Source organism: Melanostigma gelatinosum (assembly GCF_949748355.1).
Source record: "Melanostigma gelatinosum genome assembly, chromosome: 11".
Taxonomy (NCBI): domain Eukaryota; kingdom Metazoa; phylum Chordata; class Actinopteri; order Perciformes; family Zoarcidae; genus Melanostigma; species Melanostigma gelatinosum.
In genome coordinates, this window is record NC_136644.1 from 18014869 (window position 1) to 18042825 (window position 27957).

General features: G+C 40.3%; 2 protein-coding genes across 2 annotated transcripts in view; both read right to left on the reverse strand.

The window, feature by feature from the left end:
• Positions 1 to 10090, reverse strand: part of tbck (TBC1 domain containing kinase) — a 39134-nt gene extending 29044 nt beyond the window's left edge. The window contains exons 1-20 of the mRNA XM_079278790.1: positions 9997 to 10090; positions 7635 to 7847; positions 7283 to 7355; positions 6881 to 6995; positions 6688 to 6761; positions 5849 to 5990; positions 5656 to 5716; positions 5502 to 5563; positions 4893 to 4954; positions 4451 to 4599; positions 3738 to 3876; positions 3534 to 3633; positions 3108 to 3157; positions 2854 to 2983; positions 2541 to 2639; positions 2392 to 2454; positions 2173 to 2299; positions 1876 to 1926; positions 1716 to 1799; positions 328 to 413 (exon numbers count right to left, since the gene is read on the reverse strand). Of these exons, the coding sequence (XP_079134916.1) occupies positions 328 to 413; positions 1716 to 1799; positions 1876 to 1926; positions 2173 to 2299; positions 2392 to 2454; positions 2541 to 2639; positions 2854 to 2983; positions 3108 to 3157; positions 3534 to 3633; positions 3738 to 3876; positions 4451 to 4599; positions 4893 to 4954; positions 5502 to 5563; positions 5656 to 5716; positions 5849 to 5990; positions 6688 to 6761; positions 6881 to 6995; positions 7283 to 7355; positions 7635 to 7827 (1860 nt within the window). The 5' untranslated portion in view covers positions 7828 to 7847; positions 9997 to 10090. The remainder of the gene's footprint in view (positions 1 to 327; positions 414 to 1715; positions 1800 to 1875; positions 1927 to 2172; positions 2300 to 2391; positions 2455 to 2540; positions 2640 to 2853; positions 2984 to 3107; positions 3158 to 3533; positions 3634 to 3737; positions 3877 to 4450; positions 4600 to 4892; positions 4955 to 5501; positions 5564 to 5655; positions 5717 to 5848; positions 5991 to 6687; positions 6762 to 6880; positions 6996 to 7282; positions 7356 to 7634; positions 7848 to 9996) is intronic.
• A 6360-nt stretch (positions 10091 to 16450) lies between these two features.
• On the reverse strand, positions 16451 to 27736 carry LOC306784703 (polyunsaturated fatty acid lipoxygenase ALOX15B-like). The gene is made up of 15 exons (XM_079278794.1): positions 27704 to 27736; positions 27304 to 27469; positions 26766 to 26970; positions 26529 to 26610; positions 26154 to 26276; positions 25946 to 26049; positions 25444 to 25610; positions 25142 to 25285; positions 22263 to 22466; positions 21997 to 22083; positions 21698 to 21867; positions 20206 to 20327; positions 19966 to 20066; positions 18867 to 19037; positions 16451 to 18703 (listed from the first exon to the last, which is right to left on the reverse strand). The coding sequence occupies exons 2-15, from the start codon at positions 27442 to 27444 to the stop codon at positions 18524 to 18526; spliced, it is 2001 nt and encodes a 666-aa protein (XP_079134920.1). The 5' UTR covers positions 27445 to 27469; positions 27704 to 27736; the 3' UTR covers positions 16451 to 18523.
• Between the last annotated feature and the right edge of the window lie 221 nt (positions 27737 to 27957).

Here is a 27957-nt window from a genome sequence, read left to right on the forward strand (position 1 = left end):
GGTAAGCCTGGCAGAGGACAATCATTAAGTGTGCATGGCAGACATTAATCACTGTATAAATCACCAGTGCACTACAGGGAGACCCTGACCCTCGCCACAAATACTGGGAAGGAGGATGTGGAAAAAAAAGTGTGAACGACAATGAAAAGATATACACTGTGATCTATGGATGTTCATTTCCTTTGGCCCTAATGTGGAGAAAACAACTGGAATAATTCCTTACTGTTTTTGACTTGCAATAAAAGACAATGTCGTTGTCCTTGCATGCCTTCCACTGCTGCTTATTGTCGTCAAGGTGTCAGGGCACTTGCACTCTTGGAAACTTACGTCTGGGATGAAGCCAATCTCATTTAGATGGTTGCTGAGCTCTGGGTCATGGAAGGCAATCATTTGGGAGAAGACGGTCAAGTACTCTGAAACACAGGCAAAAGGTCTATATATAATGTATTGTGTAGCTTGAGTGCTAAAAACCTGAAAGGAAGTGGACTCGACCGAAGACTTTACAGCAGGAGTGAGCAACCTTAGACACATTGGCAAACTGTAACTGAACCAATGGCACACTAGCAGTAAGCGTTTACAGTCAACAGTAAGAACACAAGATCTATGACACAAACATAAACAAACAAACCGACCTAATACATGATCGGATTCAGTAAATCAGTCATGAAGCAAAGAGATCTCATAGTTCAGATACTTTCTAAAACTTTTTGTTGTCTTATAACAAAGAGACAGGAAAACAAAATGTTGCAGGTAGACTGCTGATCAACTGTGCAACCAGGGAAATTAACTTCTGCAAACGTCAAATGGAAACATTGTAATGCTGTACTAGCACCATTGTTCATGCTGTAAATGAACAAAGATCATCCAATCAGACAGATAAACATTAGCTAGCTCTCCAGGGCATCTAGCAGTGGAAAGAACGGATAAGAGCCACGTTCCCACCAGAGTTCAAGAGGTGTATTGTGTGGCCCTTGTCACATAAGAATTGCTTGTGACATTTCTCTGCAGGCTTTTGCAGTTTCATTTGTTTCCCTATCTCTAAATGATGTGGCTCAGCTGCAAACTCCATTAAGACAAACTGAAATTAGTTTTTACAGCTTAGGAACAACATGGAGCCAAAATGTAATCAACATTGAGCTGAGGGCCCGATGCTCGGTGCCAGCCGCTGATAATTTGTTTTTGAACTTAGCTGAATGCGCTGACTATGTTTAATATTGAACTTGCAGTGGCAGTTGACTACATTAGCTCAAAAACACTGTCACCAGTACGATGAGCTGCTGTCGTCTCCTCAGGGCCACATCAAGTTCAGGCGTGTGTTGAAAGCCTGGGTGGTCTCCCACCCTGACCTGGTCTACTGGCAGGGTTAGACACTCTTCCGTCAAAGGAACAAAGATATCATCACAACATTATAAAGACATTTTGGCCGGTGTCTTCTGCAAGTTTGCAAATTGAGTAGTTATGTACCGGTAGAGGACAAACTGAAAAAAAATCGACAAGAGATAAAAAGTTTGTAAAAAGGAAGTGATTATGCAGCCAGGAAAGCGCTGCGGTGGTTGCTTCCTTAATATTTAAGTGGATACTTAAGTGGAGACAAGTAATCTTGAGCTAGTGTGTAATTTATGTCAAGAGAAACACAAAAGATAAGCTTTAAAATCACAAGACTGTATTGCTGTGCAAAACACAGCAGAATGAGTGTGTAGGCTAGTATATCTCACCTTGAATGACATGAGAGTTGTCCTTCAGGAAAAAGTTGTACAAGTACTTGGGGATGAAGGCAGACATGCAGGCATATGCCAGGGCTGTAAAAAGGACAAGATAAATATGAAAAGAAGCCAAAAAAAGAAAAGTAGAAATAACTCCTTTATTATTCATTACCTTCATTGTTAAAGTTTAAGTAGAGGAATGGGGCACACAGTGAATCCAAACCTGAAATGATGGGAAGAAAACACAAATGTGCTGTCACGTGGTTGTAACTGAGGGCAAGGAAGGGAATTTACAAGATGTGACATGAGCACCATCTAGTGTCCGTGCATGTGTAGTACAATAAAGAATAACACAAACAAAGGAGGAGGGGGTTGGGGGGTGCAACAGAGGGTAAATCAAAAAGAATAACGAGAAGCAAAGGAAACATCCAGTGAGACCGCAAATGAAATTGACGGAAGAGTGTCTAACCCTGCCAGTAGACCAGGTCAGGGTGGGAGACCACCCAGGCTTTCAACACACGCCTGAACTTGATGTGGCCCTGAGGAGACGACAGCAGCTCATCGTACTGGTGACAGCGCGGGATGTCCACCTCAATCTGTAGGCATGCAAAAAAACACACCCAACAAAAGAATGAAGCCAAAAAAGTTTTTAACTTGTTACGGCTGTGTCTTCTTTTAAATAAGTTACCTGTCTGTCAGTTGGTATGGGAGTATCCTTGTCAATGCTCTCGTATTTGGCTTGAATGTCTCCCTGTGTAACAATAAATGATAAATGTCCGCGCAAAACAATGTTAAAACTGCAGCTTTTCTCAACACAGGATGACATTTCTCCTGTACCTCAATGCCAAGCAGTGCTGCCCACGCCAGACCTCGAACAAGAGGGGGAATATCCACTCTAGCCTCTTTCCACACAAAGTTCTTCTTGTAAGGATAGGCCTGAAGACAAAACATGAAACAGAGTATAAATGACCAAGCTCTGATTCAACAGTAACCTGTTTAAATGATAATACAAATAATAATAGAGTTGAAACGAGCACTTAGCACTGACATATTGAGGCACTCTGTCTAATTGGGGAACACATGCTCATGTGTGAGTGTATGTGCTGTTAAAGCGTGTGTGTGTGTGTGTGTGTGTGTGTACGGAGCAGACCTTGAGCAGCCTGTCAAACAGGATGATGCGGATGAGTTGGTACTCGGTGTCTCTCTCTCGGATGATGAGTGGGAGCGTGACGGTGGCCGACAGCTCATTGCTGCTGGTGGACTGGGGCAGACTTGACTGTCTGAAGGAGGGAGAAGTAAAGGGTTTGTGACATTACCCGAGCCAAAATAAATGACTGGGTGATGTGAAAAATAGCGACGGAGTGGAGGGGCCAAAGCGGAAAGTTTGGGATGGAGATTGCTTACTCGTCTTCCAGTAGAGGGTAATAGGCTTCTCCTGATACATCCTTCAGTCTCTGACAAATGAAAAACGTAACACAGATTCACAATTAAGGTTAAATTCTGTTCACGGGTGCATTTTGGAACCGCTTACAACATAAACGTAGAATTGTATTGTTAAATGAACAGTTGTTAGCTCGTGGGATGAACAAGCACCTATCAATAGAAATGATGTAACGGTTAATGAGTGCTCTGTTGTAAAAATGTTTTCCTTTGTTTTTAAAAGCACCAATAGTAAACCCTACGATATCGTTGCAACATCGATATAAAAAGGTCTTTGGCCAAAACATTGTGATATTTTATTTTCTCCATATCTCTAAGCCGTACGTCAAACCCAACCCTATGCAGAATACACACATTAACACAATACTGTAGTTGTGTTTGGCGTCTTACGTTTCTGAGTTGGCACAGAGACAGGGTCACTGTTGTGTCGTCAAGCAAGAAACTCCGGTCTCTATCCTGGCCAAACGATTCCCCGTCTTCCAGGACAAAACTAAAAAAAACAGAAAGGTAGAGGGAGATGATTTATCAAGTCTGAATATCACCTGAAGTTAGCAAAACCTTCATCATCAGTGTATATGTGTGCGTGCAACGTACTTGGACAACGTGCAGATTGGCGGTTTGGACTGTATGATCTCCTTGTTGGTGAGCTCCTTCTCCAGGTCTCCCCCCGCCAGACACCACAGATGGTACACCTCATCTATGGCCCGCTCCGACAGGTAGTCTTCATCATCGTCTAATAACACACACACACACACACACACACACACACACACACACACACACACACACACACACACACACACACACACACACACACACACACACACACACACACACACACACACACACACACACACACACACACACACACACACACACACACACAGAAAACAGTAAACACCTCTCCATAGGCACAGGTGGCGCTGCAGCTCATACAGTCAAATGATCACTTTAGTAGCAAGTTTAATATCATCTCCTGACATCAAGACATGTTTACTCATATGAAAGTGGAATATTGTTTGGACAAAACTTCAATATACATTTGAAAAAATGTGATTTAATCTGGCCTACAACATATAAAACAAACCTCACAGGACACCAATTAGATCTTTTGACACTAAATACTGCTAGTATTATTAATATTGATGCCGGCATGCTTCACAAACCTACTTCAAGGTAATCAATTCAGCTTTGAAAAATGTAATGTTTAGTCAAGAGGAAGAAGGGTTGACGGGTGATTGGTGTGTATGTAGCGTGTACGTGTGAGTGTAAGCCTGCATGTGCAGTTGTGCAAAGTTCGGGGAGACCTTTGCAGAGTTCACTGATGTCCTCTGGGAGTTCCAGATGTGCACAGCGCAGAGAGGAGGAGAACAGACTAACAGGCTTCTTGAAGGGCGTGTAGAGGCACGAGACGCCACTAAACACGGGGTCTCCCAGCAGGTCTGCAGGGGTCGGCCTGGAAGACACAGACAACGACAACATGGTGATGACAGAACAATATCCACAAACAGTTGTAATTTGAGAAATGATCATTTATTATATCAAACATTTAGTAATATACCGTCATAAAAGTTGTACGACTTGCATCTGTTTACTTTGGTATCATGTCACCTGTTAGTTTCAGCATGCTGGAATCCTTTCTGACGTACATGCAGCAAGTATTTCACAACTTACATGAGTAAGTGTTTTAGGAAACTAAATAGTCCGTGTCCTACAACAACAACAACAAATACATCACACTGCATTTACCTTTTGGATGGAAGAAATGTCAAGCATTTCCTTAATAACTCCAGGACATTTTCAGGCAGCTCCTGTAAAAAAACAAGCGTATTAGCTCCAGTACACACACAATACACACAGTACACACAAGTCCCATTCAAACTCCTGATAATCTCACAAAAAAGTCAAGAAAGATTCGGTAGTGCTTACACAAAACTTAAAGTGGGACTAAATGTCTGATTGAATACATTCAAATAAAAAAGCTTTAAATGTGTAATTCTAATTTAATGGAAAATATAAAATCTGTATTTCCAGTAATTGTTAAGTCAAGTAAAGTTGTCGATAAATGCTCCGTCAGATTCTTAGGCTCACTTTATCACATATTTCCTGATCTAAATCAGGAAAACTCTCAATTAGGACATTTTAATTGTGACATTTTTATTAGGCAAAGAACTTTGTATTATTACTGAGTGAAAACATAAAAGATAAGATATTGCTTTATATCATATTGTAATGTCAATAATGCGACCTAATTCCATCTAAAAGCTCTTTCATTTAAAAAACACCATTAAAATGTCTTTATTTATTATTGTCTTTATTATTGGCTCAGATCTAGGCAGACAATGATTTTGACTTCACCTTGATGGCATCCAGGCAACCATGTTCCTCAGCAAGGACAGTGACAATGTCGTCTATGCAACCTGAGAATGACAAACAATATCACAAAGTAAGCCTAATTAAATTAAAGAGCATATTGCTCAGTACTTTGATTAATTATGTCCTTTTTACTTACCCAAGGTTAGGATGAATTTCAATCTCTCACTAATATCAATATTCTGCAGCAGTCGTCTACCCTGTAATTGATTCACAGCATTAGAATTGATGTGGCAAATGATCCATACAGCTGGAGTTCAGGCCAAACGGCATCAAAAATCTTGTTTGAATGTCTTATTCTTGTCTGAAGATGTTCTTTGAAGGATTCTTACTGCACGTAATTCAAACAACAAAACCCCAAGCGACCAGACATCAGCTTTAGGTCCTGAAGGCAGAGGAGCTTCATCATGGGAAGAGTCACTGGGGTGGAAGGAGCCCTGAGCGATCACCTCTGGAGCAAGGTATGATGGGTACCTGAGGTCATGTTCACAGAGCAGATAAGCACATCACTTTTTCAGCCTCTCTGAATAATATGGATATCCAGCATTCCCTATAAGATCAAACACTATCATGAATTACTGGCTCAGTGTAGAAACATCCCGTCATAGTTCTTCATTCATTTGTCAGCTTTGTTGAGTTATTAGGTTTTAATAATATCAACTCCATATTATAAATGAATACATAATATTATCTAACAAAAAATATTCGATGAAAGTGATGCTACTGCCCACATTTCTGTCATTAAGTGATGTATATTCAGGTGTTCCTAAGAATACACATAGCTGTTTGACAGTTACCGTACATTTATTAAACATGCAGATGTTATGTGCCATCATTCCTCTTTTCAATCTGCAAAAGGATATTACACAGAGACACTTGGTAGAACACAAAAATTCCTTTGGATTGGGATAAAAGTCCAATGATCCGTTCCAGTTTCTAAACCGGGAAGCTATTTTGATGCCCCAAAAGCTGGTTTCTACAAAGCAATGGGCCATTATGCATCAATGTTACGGTCAATTACCTTTTTTTATGATTTGACGAACAGCAAACAGATTCAAGTGAAACGTTGACCCTGAACAACAGACATGCACATAGCTCAGTGCCAACAGTTGAAGAGTTCCAGAGCGCTAATGGACCTTCCGCTGTGATGAATGAGGAGAAGAAGACGTACCCTATGGGGAAATCTACATCGGCCCCATGATCAGTCATGTGATAAAGGCCAAACTTTGCCAGCTTGACATTCCCCTATGAAGAAGAGTATATTACAGTGACAGTGTTACATTAACCAATCATTTCATTGTCTTTTAATTGGACAGACGTTCAGTCACTTAAAGGTAGACATACAAAAATCAGCACAATTTTACCTTGCAGTCCATGAGCACATTGTGTGCACTGAGGGCTCTGTGCACCATACCGTGTTTGTTCATGAACTCCAGACCTTCAAGGACCTCATAGGCTAGCTGCAGCACCTTCTCTGGGCTAACACAAACAAATACCCGACAGGGTGTCAAACCAATTGGTGACTGGGTCAGAGAAAAGACATAAACAATTAATCTAAATGTTCAACACTTAAGTTTTAGAAATTGAAATACACTGTTTATAATTTGCAAACCTAACCTCAGCCAGTAGATAGCAAGGTCCATGCATAGTATTTCCATCATGCCCGTCAGATACAATTGTAATAATTAACGGATAACGGCTCAACAGAGAAAGTGAAGGTAGGAAACTAAGTGGGTTCATCACATAGACTGTAATAAAAATCTCACCTGACTGTTTTCCCCTGTTTTTGGAAGTCACTTAAACTGCTTTCAAAGTGTTCAGCAACAACAATCAGCCGTTCTGTAGAGCAAGATGAAAACACACTCTTAAGATTAAAAGATACATGTCATGTATTTATGTTTTTTGATACCTCTATGATATACAGTAATGCAGTACAAACCATAACATGAACTTTCCCAATGGATCAAGAACCTTTTGAGGAACCAGGAACGAAACTTGCATTCTACTTTGTTTGCCCAAATAAAATCCCGGGAATGTTTTGGAAAAGCTCAGTGAGAGTACACATAAAGGGCAGAATATATAATCAAATGAAATGCAATAAAGTAAGAAGAGTCGTACCGTGTTTCCCTCTGGACATGTCCACATACTGGCAGAGTCTGGGGTGAGTGATGGTTTTGAGGACCTGGAAACGTCCCAGGATTTTGATGGAGTTGGGAGTGAGAGGGAGGCCATTGCTCCCACAGACATCATGAGGGAGAGCTGAGGCAAAGAAGGTGAAGGCCCCCAGCTGGGCGTCTTTAAGGGGCCTCATCTTGCCACTGGCTTGAAGCACTGATGGTGGGAGAGAGACTTCAACTTTTATTTCAGACTCATGAGTCCATATAGCAACAAACACAATAACAACAACAATATATAAAATACAATACAATTCAATATGAGGACATCAAGACACAGGTATAATCATTGTAGTTAAAAAAGTCACTCGTTAAAAACATAGACATGTGTTCCAATGTTTCCAGAAACAAGAAGAATACCTTGTATCACTTTGTGTTGGATCAGTTAAGGCTTTTATAATTACATTTTCTGAGTCATTTAATCGACATTTAAATTTGTAGATTAAATTCCTCAACACAGCATGGAAGGTGGGAACATTACGACTCACAAACATATGACTTGCACTTGTCCATCTTGGAAGCTTGTGATTCTGAAAGCGTCATTAAATGCCGCCTGAATCTTCTTCATTTTTGATTTACTATAACTGCACCACAGGTGGGCTGTATACAGTAGAGTACAGTAGGCTCTGAAGAGAGCTGTTTTAACATCTTCTGTACACATATGAAATTTACGTGCCAGCATATCGGCTTGTGCATACAGTTTGCAACACTGCCACTGCACATCGTCATCATCACTTAGGTCATTCCTGATGATGTGACCCAACTATTTCATTTTGTGCACCACATTTAGCTCTTGGCCTCTCATAAAAAACAAAGGAAATGTAGCTTCTGATCCTCCTTGGTTTTAGCTATCAGTATAACACTCTTTTTAGAGTTGAATTTGATGTCATACTGCACACCATACCACGAGCAGACTCTGAGCAATTGCTTGTAAACCAGCGCTATAAGGAGACAGGACCACTAAGTCATCAGCGTACATCAGATGGTGAATAAGACTTTCCCCCACCATACATCCTGTCTTACACTCTTTTACCTTTTTAGAAAGATCATCCATATATCGATTAAAAATAATAGGTGATAGTATTCCACCTTGTCGGACGCCATTGGTCACTAGGATGGTTTGATGTGAATACTAAAAGTGCAAAATCCTAATCAAATATGGAGGGACCCCTCACTCTTGTAGTTTGACAAACAAATTATAATGATTAATTCTGTCAAAAGCTTTAGATGCATTCAGGAAACACAAATATTGTAGCGGTATGTCTCCTGTACTTACTAACAACTTCCTTCAGTGCGTATATGCATAAGTCTGTGCTATGTTTACTTTTAAAACCAAATTGATTGTCAGTGGTTATTATGTATTCTTGAAGCCTATCTAAGATAATTCGTTCAAATACTTTAAAAAGTACACTAGCCAGAGCAATTGGTCGGTAACTGTCAATGCTGGATATTTTACCGGTTTAATCTTTGATTACTGGCACTAACACAACAGTCAGCATAGAGTCAGGAAGTACGCCATGCAGTAACAATCCAGAAAAACACATTGCAAGTAACACTGGAATTCTATTGCTAGCATGCTTCAGATGTTCTGCTGTTATTTGGTCAAGGCCACATGCTTTGTTCAATGCCAACTTCTCAATGGCATACAGCACTTCATCATGTCTAATACACACACCAACATCATTAGGAACATCACCAATATTAAATGTGTCACTCTTAACACTATTATAAATATCCCCATAATATTTACTCCACAGATCTGCAATACTGTCCGAACCAGTAGCCCCATCAATGTTGGATGGCAAAGGGCATCTTAGTGTTATTGGCACTAACCTATACTACTTTCCAGAAATCATAGACATTATTCTGCTGCAGCTTTTGAGGAGAGACCTCAACGTGATAGATGAATACATATGTGCTAATATACATGTATGAATGAGCAGAACATTGTGATCATCACCATCATGTTCTGCTGTCATAGCATTAGCCAGGGGGTTAAAAACATGAATGAAATGTTAACTGCTAACGTCACATGTTTATGTTCACGCTGGCTGAGGCAAAGACCACCATTAGAGGAAGTGACAGCTCACTGTCAGTGCAAGTACCTGTGAGTAATACATGTAAGTAATACATTCACTGCATACAGCTGTAGATTAACTTCGGAAACAAACGGCACAATGTGCACAGACAGTGATGCTGCAGATAAACCCATCGTGCGAGTTCAGCTATGTTATGATAATGGTAACAACAAACAAAGGAAAACAAAAATATAATGTGCATGAAATAAGAAAAACGAGTCCACTTACGCTTAATGGTAAAGCTGTATGGCCATGTGGTCGGAATTAACTCGAAATTTGTATTAAAAGATTTGAAATGAATATCATTTCCTGCCTCTGCGATGTGATGGGAACAGCTGAGGGAACGTGACCAATTACGTCATTATTCTGCGACAAGAAAAAAAAAACATAACGATTATGGAACTTAAATCAAACTGAGTTATTTCAAAAACCACAACAAGGTTGTTCATGAATTATTTTTTCCGTATTTTCGGAAGAGTTGGTTTCTCATTGGCGTTATTACACACAGGCATTATCCATTGCCTCCTTACATGTTGCAACGGTGTCCGATCTATAGAAGATATGACTGTCGCACTCTGAAGGGAAATCTACCGGCCTGTTTCACATCCGGATGCTGCAGAGATCTAACAACCCGGTCCGTGTATGCTTTGGGTCCGTGTATGTCTGTTTTAACTAGTGATGGCGAGATGAAGCCTCATGAGGCATCGCAACACTTCAGCCAATTGGTTCGAGAAAGGGTTCATTACTCGAAGCTTCATGTGCACACGATACCACCTACTGGCCAAGTGTATAATCACAGGTATCTGAACCACATAATGTGATGCATTGAATTTTTGTGTCTGTTATGGCTGTTGGGAATGACGGAATTACAAAAATGTATGACCAAATCATTTCTGTACATAAATTATGACATATGTGCATAATAAAATATTTTTTTAATGTGTTCTGTGTGTGTACATTTTCCCAAAATGGTAGTATCATGATATGGCAGGTTGTGTAATGATGTTATTATGTCACTTTAGGAAAATGGCATGGGCTTAAGCAGGCAGAGGACAGTGAAAGTGCTTGTTGAACTAGGAAGAGGGGACTGAATATGCTTGTGTAACTTGGACAGTGATGTACAGGACACGGGACATTTTATTCATTTTTATTCAGAAATAACAGTTTCTCAACAGTGTTTGGTTTTAAACGATTCCTTTTTTTTGACACAACCTCTCCGGCCTTTGAAAACACCCTTTCACAGGGTACAGAAGATGCTGGCGTGCACAAAAACGCAAGAGCAAGTCTATATAAATTTGCATACAGGAATTTTTGCCTCTCCCAGTACTCCAGAGGCTTTTCCAGCCTGCTTATATTTGGCTCGGAAAGGTAGCGCTGGACCTCCACAGTGGCAACTGCTGTTACATTTTGAGTCTTCCGTGCCTCCATGACGCTGGTGTCTAAACGATGCCACAGTTTGCTACCTAAGAGGAAACCACAGATCATGTTACTAAGTGTTCTCATCGGAATAATCAATCTCAAAATGTAAAATAATAGATTACCTCCTGTGCCATCATGAGAGGTGGAAGCCTGGGGGATTTCCTCTCTGCTTTGTTTTGACCGTATAATGGTGGCACACTCGGAGGTCAGTCGTTTTATTGCTTCGGTGGCTTTTGTTTGGCTGAAAAATCCTATTACTTTAAATCGGGATCCAGTTTGGACACAAATGCCCTGAATCCAACATCATCCACAATACTGAAGGGCTGTGTGTCCTTCACGATCATGGAGACGAGGGCTTCATCCAGCTCTTGTTTTTTGGTGGCTGGTTAAAAGAGAATAAATACAGTGTCTGTTACCTGTCTTTATTTGCACAATAAACAAAAGTGAACAGGGAAAAACTGTGATGGTGCATTTGTAATATTGTAATGACTTACCATGGCTGGGTGAAGCTCCAGTTTCCTCCTTATTCTCATGCAAGGCACGGTGATGCCTTAGCATGGATGAGGTGTTATTGTACCCCAACTCCTTGGAGCACAATAAACACCTCACCTTTGAATAAAATAAGAAACTGTGAAAAATACAGTTCTTGATAAGCAAACCTAATGTGTCTGAAATAGAGTTAGATTTAGCTTACCTTATTAGGAGTTATCAAATCAAAGTGTTCCCACACAGGAGAAATCCTCCTCTTCCTAGCTGGCTCCATCTTATCACCTATCCTTCTCTCCTCACTCTCCGAACTCTCCAAACTATCTCTCTCTAAACTCTCCAAACTATATAAACGCGATCCAAACTATCTCTCTCTAAACTCTCCAAACTATATAAACGCCATCCAAACTATCCAAACTCACAACTCTCCACCAACAACCCACATTTTGAATGGAGCCTGAGTGGTTTATATTGCTGTCAAACCTCTCGGCAAAATCTGAACCACTTCCCGAAGCAGTCACGTGGTACAGCCGGGCAGCGAGGCTTCGGACGTCATCATTTTTGGCTCCTCCCCTAAATGAAGCAAGCCTCGATACGCGCTTCAAGGAAACGCCCCCTCCATTACTCGACACACGCTTCGAAGCGTCGGCACATCTCGTAACATCACTAGTTTTAACCGTTTAGTCGAAAATACGGAAATACCATGGTTTTCTCGTTTTTCTTTCAAACCAAAAACGGAAATGGGCCGTTGTATTTCCGTTTTTGGTGTCTGAATTCAAAAGCGAAAAAAAACAGAGAACCAAAGTCAAATAACGAGCCGAATTTGGTTTTTGCAAATCCATTTTCTGTTCTTTCCATCCAAGTCATTTTTGAGTGCGCAGCGTTGTTGCTGTTGGCACTGATATGTATTTCTCCACATATTGTGCTGTTGCTTTCGTGAACGCAGATTGTAGACTGTAAAAGTGTTGACCCATTTCTACCACTAGATGACAGTATACGTGTACTTAACCCAAAGATTTAGTCATATTTACCAGTGCCTTTCTTAATTATCTAGGTTATTGATACAGATGTATTTAATGCTGATTATTTCATCTGATATTTGATGTTTATGGTACATTTGTAACCTAGTTGTATACATCATGGTTTGGTTGGTGTTTGGTTCATTCTTATTAAAAACTAAGCATAATTTACTGACCTCATTAATTTATTTGTCACACTTAAATCCTCAATTGAATGGTTAAACAGAAGAGGTCAAAGGGCCAAGATGAGAAGATGTAATGTTGGTCAAATGCTGTGGTGCAAATAAAATGACTTCAGTTTCATTGCCATTGTGACACAGAAAGTTTACTCCAGAATATGTTCAATCTTTTTCCTGATCTCACAAGACAAGAGCAAAAACCAGGTTAATTGGTTCTCTTTTCTTCTGTGCTACCATGTTACCTGTCTCGTGATCCCTCAGATTGATCTCTGGAGCTGTGGGGGGATGCAGACCGTCAGGCTAAATGAATACTGAATCGCATCTAGTCAACTACTATTGCTAACACATTCCCATTGGCCCAGGATTATTTATGTATATACCATTCATGTATTTTCTTCTAATGTTACCCTGGTATATGCTTGCATCATAGACTATATAAGAATGTCTTGCATACGGTCATTCTATTGCTTTGATGTCTATTTTGAAATATTCTTAGTTCCGGGTTAGCTGTTGTGCTTTGCGTCTCTTTTTAAAGGCAAAAACAAAAAAGGGATGAATTTGTTTTTATAACCTGTCAAATATGGGGAAATTATGAATATCATAATTTCATTTGACCTGATTTTTCTTTAATTTTCTCAAAAACTGTACAGTAAAATCTCATGAAAGTAGACATGGTCATAGTAGGGTCCTCATGAACCACAACCCAGGGAAATGTTAATATAACCTTTCACGAATTTCAAGAATTCCTGAAATCAAAGTCAAAATATGAGGAAATTATGAAAATGAATGCCATTTGAGTTGACTTTGCCTTCAATTTTCTCAAAAACTGTACAGTAAAATCTCATGAAATTAGACAAGAACATAGCAGGGGTCCTCATGAACATTAATCCAGCAAACGTGTAACATAACCTCTTAAGGATTTGTTTTTATAAGCTGTATATTATGTAAAGATGGAACAACAATCCAGTGAAAGGTTAATATAACCTCTTATACCTGACACATTCATTTGACATTCTTCAGGAACACTCATGTCACATAGCAAATAAAAATGGCAAAACAGTTTGACCTCCCCTTCCTGGAAATGCCTCGTGCAGCAACACAGCATATCAGCATGAAATACATTAAAACGTGAGGGACAACATGCAAGAAGCCTTGTTAACAAACCCCAACATAGAGTTGTTCTACTCTTTGCTTGGGGTTGGGTTAGATTATTATTCTGCTTAATAAAATTCAAACCACTGTTTCTGCCGTCTCTTTGAGTTCTTTCAAATTGTGAAGGAAGCTTGTTTATTGTGCTGCTTATCACTTAGACTTTCCAAACAGTATTTGGTGACGGTAGAAGCCGGTCCCAGCAGAGATGCCTACATTTCAAAACAGCCCACAGAACTTGTCTCAGTAACTTGTGTCTCCTTAATATGTAAAAACACATAACTTATTGGGCACCTGGAAACTAAAAAGACGTTCATACACTAGTTGTGTCTGACACAAGGGATAGAAATGAACCAAATCAGGAACAGTAGCATTATTAGGTGTAGATTTATTTTTTGTTTTTCTCTGTCGTGTTCTCTTGCTCACCAAAAACAAAATAATAAAAAGTAAAATAGATATTCATGCATAGCATAACCAAACACATATTTAGGAATATCTAGTAGTATTAAATGTATAAAGCAAGGTAGGCCCAAACTAAAATTTCCAGAAGGAGTCCACATGATGGTGCTATAAAGAAAAGTTAAAACATATTTCAAATAAGGCCATGAATCCAATAACCTTGTTCAATAAACAAACTCTGTCCCATCACATGTTTAACTCTAATATTGTGTATATTTGTAGGTCAGTCTAGCAATAGCAAAACTCTGTCAGCCTATCAAAATTTGCCATTTCTTCTCTTGTATGTTTGGGGGACAGTAAAAGTGTAAACAGCACGATATAATGTAATAGGCAAGTACAGTTCCTCAAAACCTGTTGCATATCTGAACAGTTGCATCTCGCTGTCAGCGACACGGTGGTAGATGGTAAAGTTGTGGATGACTCCCTCCGGGGACTGCACTTTTACATTGCAGGGAAACCAGGTGTCTTCTGGGAGCAGAGCGAGATACATTTTTGTCACCTCAATCTGCACCAGCTTTCCAAGAGAGGTGGGGCAGGACACACACACTTTTGACTCGTAGCATATGTTTATATGCACCATGTTTAATTTAATTTCTTTAGCACATAAAGTTTCCTGAAAGAAGCTTGATTGAAAGTTCCGTCCGACGATGACACAGAGCTGATACTAGTTATTTCTAACAAAACATATGTATTTATTGCTCTGTAGATCAATTCTCACACAGCAAACAGATCACAAAGAGAACAAACTGCAAATTAATTAGCAGTGAATGTGTGGCACTGAGTGTTTGAGAAGACGGAAATATTAGCCCTCCCTATTTTTTGGAATTCAGTAAAAGCTAAGGTCTCAGAAACATATACTATTTATTTGTCACTTATACCGGTATCATTCTGTCATTAGGACTTTTACTGGGATGTGTGGTTATTTTTCACGCTTCTATTGTTAAAATGGCAGAGCTCATTGAAATAATTCAGCTGACTAAGGCTAATCTAAAACACAGTCTGGTTCTATGAGAGTTGAAGTTAGTTTTATATTGAGGGAATGGTTATAGCAACATATTTGAGGAATGAGCTCATTACATGTACTGCTATTTGAATGCTAATCGCTGCTAGCATGCTAACCTATTAGCTGATGTTATGAATACCACATGCTATCCCTCTAAAGCCACGGGGTCAGATGAGAATATTTTGAGCTATATATTTTACAAACCAAGAGTTCAGTCAGTATTCACTGTTGATGTTTCTTTATTATCATTTCTGTGAGAAATCATGTGAAAAGAGAATTTAGACTGGTATGTGTGGTGAGAGGTAGGTGGGATGTGGTTTAAAGTTTACGTGGACATTAACCAATAGTCAGAGCACAACAACGCCACCTTAGGAATTTCACCTAAAGATTAAGGTTTGCCCACACAGTATCAAGGATTCACTCAGGTTCATATACAGAATGGCATGAGACATGGTTCCAATACAAAAACAATCTTTATTATTACACAACAGTAGTTCACAGTGTTAGATCCTGGGGTACTTCTGGCCCGATACGGGGCTACTTACTGACTCAGCTCTCTATTAAAAGATTGTCGAGCTGGTGTTCTGGCGAGGGAACTCGCCTGGCTCCGCTAACTGCCGTTACTCCCGACGTCTACCCTGCTTCCTCCGGTCTGAGCGCACTCGGCCGAGAGACCAGTCCTGGCCCCGGGCGCTCCTACCAGTCGCGTCGGTTATGGCAGCTTCCCTCTTATGGATCCGTGCTCTTGGTAAATGCCAGGTTAGGTTTTAACGGCTAGGATTACTTCTTTCTAAAACCGTAAGGGGTTGTTAAGTGGATTCGGTCTCTAGGATAACCTTTCAGAACTCAGTTGTTAGACATACAATGGCTTTAACTTTTTACTGCCACGAGGAACTTTTTACTACTTGAGCAAATGAATGCACTTGAGAAATTTACTTTAAATGCAGATTAGATATTTATTGCAGGTTATATTTAGTTAGTTTGCAAGGGTTAAAGCTACAGCTCACATAAAATGTTACTACACTTGATTCGTTACTTTAATTTTCTTCTCAGATTATACTCATTAGTTTTAGTTGCCGAGATGGCTCGGTTGGAGCTGGATGTTCAATGGTGCGATGAAAAGGTTCTTTTGGAGTTGTTAGGAGCGAAGGTCTGGCCAGACCCTCGGTCCTCCTGCTCTGCAGCGGAGTCCATTCAACAGTCCTCAAAACTCAGTACAAAGTCTTTCTCGGGCTGCTGCGTCTTCTCCGTTGTCCAGATGTTGAGAGTCGAGCAGTGGGGAGAGGAAAAACCTCCGTCTTTAAATCTTATTGTCCACGAACAGCGGTCTTCTTTCCGTGAACAGAGACGAAGTCCTCAATACATCAGTTACGATCGTCCGTATCTTCTCTCGGTGCATCTGGACAGCACCCGTGTTGAAATCCCAGTGTGCTGCCTGCAAATGTCTCCTTTTATCCATCATTTGGGCTCTATCGGCCCACCTTGTTCAAAACATGATCTCATCCCCCCTCCCTCTGGAGAGGGCGTTGGGTTCTGAACAAGTCCGGACAAGTCCAGGCTTCCTGCCTCTATGACTCATCTCTTGCAACAGTCTCCTCCTAACTTCACCCATAACATCTGTCTCTGATTTCTGCAAGTCATTCTGACTAGTACTTTTATCGCAAGTCATTCTGACTATACATTTCTATCTCAGCTCCAGTTACACAGAACATTTGTCAAACACTTATTACAATAGTTAAATCACTCTATGCATTTAAACATTCGTTACATATTGATTAAACATTTCGTTATATAATTCATACACTTTATCTTTTGATTACACTTTATTCTGAGTATATGCTTTGTGCTCTTATATCCTGACTCTCCCTTGAATGTGCTCACATGTTACCGAGGCAGCTCTGAGGGGTCAACTCTTCTTGACAACAGATAAGGTTAAACACAAAATACTAAAAAGAGCTGTATACATTTATTTAAAAGAGGTGGAGGACTGGGGCTTACCAGGGGCGAGGTGGACCAGTGCAGGTGAGGATCCCTAAAGAGGAGGCACCCCGATCACACGTGTACACAACACTCACACGCACACAACCACACGTGAGGGTTCCTAACCAGAGGCACACCAAACCACACAGCACAGCAAGGGAGACACCAACACCCGGAGGCACCAATCCCACCACCTTGGCTTGGCTGCTACAGGGACAAGGAACACAATTACAAAAGGCTCTGGTTCTCAGAAAGGAAAGTCAAACAAAGGAAAAAAATAAGAAAAACAACCAAAATAACTCCGGTTAGCGGATCAGCCAGGGGGGATGATCAGTTACCCAATTCATATCAACTAAAAGCCAGAGTGGGCCTTAACATCCCTTGTCAGAATACACGTAGTAGAACGGCTCAAGCTAAAAAGAGGGTTATCTCATTAAAACAAGGGTGCTGCTGACGGCAAACAGCACAGAACCGGAACGCAGTGCTGATAATAGCAGCGTCAGACCCTGTAGCAGCGCAGCAGGGTAGACGAAACCCAGTAGGCCAAAGCCGTTAGTCCAACACAGCTGTAGGCAACACGGCCGCAGGCAAAACAACGGCAATCACACGGCGGCAGGCAAAACACCGGTAAGCAAAATACCGGAAATCAAAACAGCAGCGTCCTTAAACGTTTGCTATGAGTTATATTTGTTATTGAGTAGCTAACGTAAGTACAGCGGAAGAAAGCCATCAGTACGTATGAGCGAAGTGTCATCAGAACAGAGAGCGCTTCTGACCTGACCTGATGTATTTTCATATTTTTACAGGTTATTAAAAGTGTTGCACTAGAGTGAGCTTCGTGTCATTCTTGGTCCTGTAACAAATGGCCACAACACAACACATGTGCTGTAGAGTTGTCCCAGAAAAAATAACAGATGAAATCATTCTTGTGTTGAAAAAGCAAATATAAGATGTGGCTTATGATTTAAACAGCACATTTTTAGTTCAGTGAAATCAGCATACAACAATCACATGCAGTGTTGAATTTGGCCAACATCTGTGGAGGTCACACCTTCTGATATTCAAAGGGCCACACTATTTTCTACCACCTTTGGATCCAGGTATGTGTATGGGACGTCCAGATCTTCGTTTCTGTCTGTGATGGCCTCACTTAACTCATGAAGATCTTTTTGAAAATCCTCCATTAGCTTGCAGGGCATCTTCTCACTAAAACGCTCGTCTGGGTAGTTGCCAAGAAAGACCTGATGACATTAATGATACATTTATAAATGTTTAGAGTGATAAAAACTGACTTTTGGCAAGATACAGTCATGTACAGTTTTAGTTGGCGGGACACAAATTACCTAAACTTAAAACAACTTAAACATGAATTTAATTTATGTGATTAAAGACTTGAGCACTTACAGAGTCAGTGGACTGCTTGCTGAGTAGCCACACGACCGCCATTCCATGAACCGTGGCGTTGACATCAGGGAATGTCTTCAGCATCGTGGTCTCACTTGTTGTCCCCTTTGTGGTTGGTGGAGGACGTTGTAGGGTGAGGGGAGTGTTGGGCATCCAGCCACCATAGTCATACTGTGATGAATGAATGATTGACAGATGACTGATTAATACAGTTCGAAGCTACACCATGTGTCAGTCTGTCTACTTTGGTCCACACTGAAATATTGGATTGGAACAAAGACATTCATGGTCCCCAGAGGATGAATCCTAATGACTTTGGTGATCCACTGATTTTTCCTCTCGTGCTGACATGAGGACAACATTCTTGGCTTTCAGAGGAATGTCTCAACAACTTTCAGCTGGATCGTCATTAAATTTGGTTCAGACATTTATGTTTACCTCAGGACGAACTGTAATAACTTTGGTGATCCTATGACTTTTCATCTATCAGATTTAAAGTTTTTATTTGTCCAATACTCTTACAACCAAATTCCTTCAAAAGTAATGACATTCCTACCAGCCTCAGCTGTACTTTGTGTTTTGTGCTGATTAGAAAAAGCTTGCTGATGCTCGCATGTTAACATGGTAAACAAAGATTGTGATTGTGATTGTGATAGCCACAGTGGGCGACTGTGGCTAAGTAGATAGCAGGCCCGTCTGTCAATCAGAGGGTCGGCGGTTCAATCCCCGGATCCGGCTCTGCTAGTCGCATGTCGACGTGTCCTTGAGCAAGACACTTAACCCCAAAATTGCTCCTGTAGTTGTGCCTACAGTGTAGAGATGTGATAGACTCTGAATTGTAAGTCGCTTTGGATAAACGCATCTGCTAAATGACTGTAATGTGATCTTATCAACATTATACCTGCTAAAGGTTAGTATGGCAACATGCTTTTCAGCATTTGTTGTTTACAGCTCAAAGCATCACCGTGCCAAAGTGCAGCCTCACAGTCCTGCTAGCATGGCTGTAGACTCTTGTTTATGTTAGACTTGCTAACAGTAAAAACCTCATGAACCCATTCCACAAAAAGAACATTATTATAACTGAATTAAAAGACCTCACCTGTCCAGCATTCACAGCCGAGTGCTGTCCTGAGCAGGTGAAGATCACCATGGTGACAAACTTGACCAACTCAGCCACGGTGGTGAAGCTCTCTGGAATTCCTGAGAATTAGAGGGAATATACTGCATTTAAGATGTGTGGAAGACAACATTTAAGTTTGACTTCTGTTTGCATTAAGATCATAGAATGATTGATGTGCACATTCATCATCATTAAGATTGATCTTGTTTTTAAGCCCACCTCTGCCGGCTTGGGAAAGGAATCCATGTTCAAAAATGTCCGAAATCCACTTTTGCAGTTCAGAGTCTTTCTGGACCTCAGTGTCATTCTTGTAGTAGAAGCTCAGCACTCCCTGCACAAACCTTTGACAAATGTGGATAAGTTCTGTTAAACACATTCCCAGTTGAATTAGCTATTTTTTTTAAATACACACCGTAGTAGTAAGACATTATTTTGTCAGACAATTTAAGGCCATCTCTTTGGAATGATCAGTTCTGTGCTTGTTAAGAATTTGGTGCAACAGCTTATTCAACACAGTAGATCAAACAACTTTAAAGAAATAATGTGACATTTTCTGAAACTTGCCCATTGTCTCTCTTGTTGAGAATGAGATGAGAATATCAATCGCACTCTCATATCTGTGTGTTAAGTATAGCTCTACAACCTGGTGGCAATAGCTTAGCATAAATACTGGAAACGTTTAGCTGGCTAGCTTCATTTAGTTCAAATATACTTACCAGCACATCTAAATTGTATTAATTTCTATTCTATTTCTATATATTTCATTTAAACTTTATACAAACAGAAAATACATTCGTTACATGCCACATTTCATTCTTGGTAAACAGTTGCCAGGTGCAGGGACTTCCTGGAATCTTCTGGCTGTGTGGCAACCTCACAATGATGACAAATAACCAGGATTAAACAAACAATATGAAATAATGTTAATTCAGGTGCTTTACAGATGTTGGGAGGCCCATTTTAAAAATTTTGAGAGATCTTCCAGTCTTTGTGCTGAGCTAGGATAATCACCTCTTCATTGGAGCTTCATACTTAACACACAAACATGAGAGTGGTGTTGATCTTCTCATCTCTTGGCCAACTCTTGGAGAGAAAGTAAAAAGTTGTATCTCTGTATGTGTTGAATTATTCCTTTCAATTAACCTGCAAATAAATGTATATTTCATATTCTGTAACTCCATTACAGTGCCCTCTGTCACAATACAAGTTATTACATTCAGACATCACCTGTCTTTGTGTTAACCACACTAATGATTGCTTTTTATTGAAACTGAAGCCTTAAATGTTGAAGGGTAGGGATGCCCCTTCCCTAATCTCGCAGAAGTTCTCAATCAAAGTAGTTCAGGTTGGTTCATTCAGAAAACTTTACAGCCAACTGCCAATCTACTCAATCAAGAGGCAGATCACTCATTTACTGTATTGATATATTTTGAGGCATTGTTAACTTGCAGCAGTGCCTCTGGTGACTGCTATGGCGCATGTTTCAAGTTAAACTGTTCATAGGAAATTGCATTAACATGGACTAACTGAATACAATTTTGCAAAGAAACTGTCTGTAAAGGGCAAAGAAGGGAAAAACATTACACATATGTTGTAGCTTAACTGTTCTTTTATGAGAAACCAGCTGAGTCACATAAGATAATAACAGCTAGCTAGTAGAGAGGGCAGGATTTAGTGCTATTGTCTTCCAATACCAGGACACCTGTACTACCTGTGGATGATATCCCAAAGCTTGAGTCCATCATCCCGATAGTAGAAGTTCGGTACATCCTCCAGCCCACGGTCAGCAATGTCGTCCGGTATGCAGAGGGAGCGGTAGGTCACTGCGGACAGTGAAGTCTTCAGGAGTGTCCTCATACCCTTTCCACCAGAAGCTGCAAACTAGGAGACATTCAAATATGTAAGGATTATAGTTAGAGATAAATAATGTACATGACATTGAATATATATATATATATATATATATATATATTTTTTTTTTTAGGTATTTAGGTGTTTGTCTTTTCGTACCTTAGTGAAAGCTCCAATCTTAGATATTAGAAAACTTCGAGCTAAGTTGTTGATCTGTAGAGTGTAGCGAGTGTGAGGTACAAGGAGCTGAGAGAAAGAGGAAAACTCTGTGAACTTCAAAGCACACATCTTGATGCTTCTCTACCATTCAGCAGTGTCAATTTAAAAAATATATATACACACTAAAATATTATGATTCATCAACTTTGGAAGACACAAAAATCCAACAACTCCAGTAAAAGTTCCGTATTCTCCCTTTCAGTTACCTTGTACAGCGGCTGCACCATGGGCAAGTTGCGCAGCAGTGACACTGCAAAAACTTCAGGTAGCAAATGAGTGCGCAGCAGGTGAACGTTGAGTTCATGCTCGTTGAAATCTGCACTTCTCACAAAAATCTTGGCCGTCAACCAGTCGTACTCAGAGTCAGTAGGCAAGAAGATGGGATTATCATCTGCTGGAGTCTGCTTCAGCTGCAGGAGAAGGAAGGGCAGTGTGGTTAATTCAATCCATTCAATATATTACCAGTAGTGGTCAATAACGTTAAAGGATTTTCTGACATTGTTGTGTTTACTTTCGGTTTCATCTGCTTTTCAGTGAGATAATCTGTTGATTGCGAAGACAAAATTCATAAATTCTTTGACTCCCATGTCAGAGCACAGGGTCAACTTCAGAACAGAAACCCGACTTCAATGATCTAATGCAGCGGTTCCCAAACTTTTTAGGCCGCGCACCCCCTTCTACATCCCGACCGGGTTCACGCACCCCCAATCCCGCACACCTTAAAAAAAGAAAAGAAGCAACAGAGCCTATATAGCAACAGCGCATATATATCTATGCGCTATATTTATAGCACATAGAAATCGTACCAATGACAGAACAGTTTTCTCGCGCGTGGCGTTTGTTTACAATATTTAGTCCGCTGTTAAATGTTGCAGTGTGAACACAAACTGAACAAAGGGGCAACTGCAACATTGGATCATATTAATCCCTGAATCAGAACAAAGCAAACAAACTGAAGGTGTGAAAACGCCCTGAAACACTGCAACAAAGTTTCAATAACTTTCAGTTACACAAGGCGTCACTTTTAAAGAGCAATCAGGATGGCGATCACACACGCACAGACTCAGAGGCAGATTATCACATTTAATTTACAATTAACCATACATAGAATGAGACTGCAGTTGTTTTTGGCTGTTTTGTAACTCCTCCAATTTCGATACAAAAAATGTAAGGGGCTTTTGACTTGCACTGGCATGCTTGGTGTTCAGGTGGCGACGTAAATAAGAGGGTTTCAGACAGTTGTTAGCCAGAACCTCACTGCACACCACGCACTGTGGTTTTGGGCAATCTGCATTGGCAATCCAAGTGAAGCCCAGACCCAGATCATTTTCATCATATTTACTCTTTTTTTCCCAGTCTGATGCTCTCTCGTTTCCTATTTTTTTACCTTGACTCCGCGATGGATCTATGTGCTCCCTATTTGTCGGTGCTATCCCTTCCTCCTCCCAGTGAGCACTAACCCGGATTTCAACGTTGATATCTGGTTGAAAAAGCGTTGAAATGGAGCCTGAATGTCTAAGACCTTTTTTCAACGTGTTTTAAACCGTCTAAATTGCGGTTACAATATCAACCTGTCACAAAACACCAATTTATTTCAAAACATTGATGGTTTGATCAGTTGTAGGTTGAAAGAGACGCGATTTTGGTTACTTTAAATGTATTTCTCCAAAATCATATTCCGCTGTCTGTTCATGTGGTCTACACTGAGACGTTATTTCAACGCATTCAATGTCTCATATAAAACGTGGTAAATATGGAACTATATTGACTGTTTGCTGACACAATAAGCTATCAGGACATCGTAATTCGGTCCGTGTTTTACATTACTTTAAAATAAGACAGTTTGCTTACAGCTGTAACGCGCATGCGCAAATCCTTATACGGCATAGTCCGGAGCTTCGACTGAACCGCAGAAGAAGAACAGCAGAGAGATCGTGCAGCAGATCGTCAGAACGGCCCTCTAAATCATAATATATTAGTATTAGCACAATGTAGAGGACGAAAAATTATAGTATTGCAAATGACGTTTAAATCTGGTCTAAGCTGTTCAACGTCTACAAATAGTCGGCGAAAAAACTTTCACTTTTGAACGTTTATTCAACGTCAGGCATAGACGTCTTTTAAACGTCTTTTAAACCAAAAAATGCTCACTGGGCTTCCTCCGTCTCATCTTTCTCTGACTCCCGTTCGATTTCTTCTCCCGGTCTGTCCCCAACGCACCTCTCCGTTCCTCTCGCCTCCGATTCCTCCCTCTCTCTCTCTCTCTCTCTCTCTCTCTCTCTCTCTCTCTCTCTCTCTCTCTCTCTCTCCCTCTCCTCTTTTATGACTGATAGCTTCAGATGTCCCACCTGACAGTTTCCCCGATTTTCAGCCAGTTTATCATATTTGCATGAATGTTGCTGAATGAATGAAGTTAGCTGACGTTAGCTGCACAAGCTAGGCTAGCTAGTGTACGTAAAAGACAGTCTGGCGGCTGTTTAAATGTTACAAGGGGGATTTTTAAAATGCATGTAACCGAGCGTCTTGGGTTCGTGTATAAGGGCACTTATCATACAGTAGTAACTGGAGTTGGGAGATTAGACATCTTGTATCAGCCCACGGCTACTCCTCTTTATTATTGTTTTCTCCTTTGGCCAGAGGCGGGGGTTGCGCCTTCGCTACGGCAACCCTCAAGAGACATATCATCGTCAACACCAGAAGAACGAGAAACATGAGTCTGTCACATTCATGTTTTTATTTTGTGAAGATTATATTTAATATGAATTATTCCACCATTACATTTTCCCTCTCGCGCACCGCCTAGAGGTAGCTCGCGCACCCCCAGGGGTGCACGCACGACACTTTGGGAATCCCTGCTCTCATGCTTAAATTCTCATGTCTTTGGCCGAGGGAAAAGGGAGGCGATCTGCCAATTGCAATGAAAAGACTTCGCTGATCCACATTATTCATATATGTTTTCACTCTATTTGTGTAATTTAACTAAAGGTATTTCTGTCTTCTCCGTACATATGACATCTATAGTTTGCATGTCTGTCCGTCCTGGAAGAGTCATCACTACTATGAACTATTTGAGTGTTAATCTCACCTGAATAGCAATTGGCATCAGCTGATCATCAGGTGTTTTGTGAAGCAGGACGAGGGGAGCCGTCAAGTACTGCTTCTTCCCGTTGATGATGTTTGTTTTCAGACCATCCAAACGTTTGTAGTCACACAGGAATATGTTTCCTTTCTGTTTAAAAAAAAAATTTCAGTTTAAAATTCTATTCACATGCAAACAGTGTGGATATTAAATATACAAAGTAAACGTTAGTGCAACATGCTTTTTCAAATTGAACATGTCATGGAACAAAATATGACTCAAAGATCAATCAAAGTCAAGACATTCACCTCCATTTCATCTGCCAAGCTACGCTGACCACCGAGGGAGACCATGTCATCACTGACAGGAAAGTTGTTGGGCAGGACTGAACAACGTTGGATCAACATGGGGTTGACACCGTTTAGAAACTGGTAGCCAAAGAAAGCGTCCTCCTTCCAATGTTTCTGGACATAGTCTAGAAAAAAAAGATAAACTTCGAAAATCTTCCTCAATCGCAGTTATCAGCTTCACTCTAGTCTACACTGTATGTGAAACTAGAAAGTGGAAACAATGTGTTGCACAGACTGCAGTCACAGACATGGTTGGATACTGTTTATAGTTATGTATCAAAGTCTTGATTGTATTCAATTAAATACTGTTAAACGATTCCTTCTGTGACATTTTTCCCTCTGTATTAAGCCAAGTAATAAAAACAATAACATGTGTCAGTTAGCATCATGAATATCCGAATGAACATAGTTGAATCGTGCATACAATAACAAGTACTTCATTAAACTGCCATGATAGTACCTGACATCTTAGTCTGTTTGCTGCCGAACACCCGATGGATAGAATCCATATCAGGCCAGTTATTTGTGGACTGATCCAATTTCTCCAGTTTCAGCTCAACCAGCCTAGAAAATAAAAGCATAAATAAGCTTTATTATTATGCCTTAAATCATGTTCATAGGCAGGTACAGTTACATAGATAGATATCTGACAGAATTGAAGCCCTCACCCAATGGCTGCAGTGAAGCCAAACTCTGCCATCTTGGTGAAGGAGAACTGGACCTCATAAGGCAGATCAAGAGGGCCCTCTGACCTCATGCAGTGGGGTATTCCCTCTAGATACACATCCCAACTGGTAAATAGAGAAGAGCTGAGTAATGAGGAACTTTGCACAGATACCAATGTATAAGGAGTTTTAGTTTGTATGGAAGCATAACATACTCAACTTGACTTCAAAATTGCAATTTTGCAAAATACATTTCAATAAGCCCTGGCAAGTGTAACAATGTCATATGGTGGTTAATTTTCACCCAAAGGGCGTAGATGAATGTTAGTTTTGGGGTGTTTAATAAAGTTGAAAAGTGTATAAACTCTGATTGCTCACCGATAGTCTTCACCTCGCTGCAAGATTTCAAGCTCCCGAATTTCCTTGCCAGGCTGATGGGTGTCTTCAAAGACTCTCAGCGCTTGAAGAAATAAATAACAACAAGGTTTAAAATTGTTGATAAATGCAGCGAGTTGGTTACTCCAGCCTCCTTATAGACCAGCATTTCCTTCTTTTATGTCTTCTGTGGTCAGTGAACAGCGTACAGGATGTCTGACAAGTGTAATTCACACAAACCTGTTCCCTCTCTGAAGCAGTGCACCTCACTGTCAGTGATCCAGTGGTAGATGGGAAAGTTGTAGGTGTCACCCTCAGGGGATTTCACTTCCACCTTGGCAGGGTACCAAGAGTCTTCAGGGAAGATGAAGTAAGGCTGTTTATCTATCTCAATCAGGATCAGCTTTCCAATGGAGACGGGGCAGGACACAGTAACACTGGCCACCTGGAGTTATAACAGAAATGGGTTGCGTATTTGACCAAGAAGTGAACTGTAATATTTCAATAGTTAGCATACAATACTGAATGTAGAAGGATGTAGAATATAAGATGTATACAATGCATGAATATAATATTTATTTGGAGCTCATTATGTAGACTTTTTTAGTTGCTTTGGTCACCTTTGTAAGTTAAAGAGTTACAGAGCAGCACATATCCTGTTGTTGCACAGTGTGAGTTGACGAGGGTTTACATCAGCTTCTCGAAATTGATATTCAATTCAATAATCTGAAGTTTAAGAAGAGTGTTATACATTTAGAGAAGGATATTTCAGACTTACTGATCCTGGAATGCTGAAGTGCCCTTTGAGCCAGGTGCGTTGGCTCTCTCCATCTGTGCCCACCAGCTTAATATAGACATTGTTAAACGTGCCGGCAAAGGCGAGATCGCCAGTGTATACGGTCACTGTATAATCCACCATTTTCACACTGGCAAGCAGAGGAATCCTGGTGGGGCGAGAAAAATAATAACAATGATAATAATAATGATCAGGTTAACTGTTACCAGATGAACCTTAGTGCAAAGAAACTTTAACATACTGGTATCACAATTAAAATGGCATGAGCAAAAGATATAAGAACTAACATTAAATGTTTTTTTCCCTCGCCAATCTATTACAGTCTAATCTTTAAAATGTAATGAATTGAATTAAAAATAATTGAATGAAGTGTCTCTCTTACCAGTTTATGAGACCAAGAAGTTTCTCTGATGAACTGCTCTCTTGATGTCTGAAAGTAATCAACACTGAATTCTCATTTTATACACAGTTTTGTGGGAGTGTCAAGTTTTGTGGGAGTGTCGAGTCAGTATCAACAGTAAATAGTTACTTCTGGTGATGGAATGTTGGACATGAACTTGAAGATGAGGCAATAATGATGTTGTCTAATGCTGTGTTCACAACAATTTGTGTCGCATTTGGTGTGAACGCAGCATT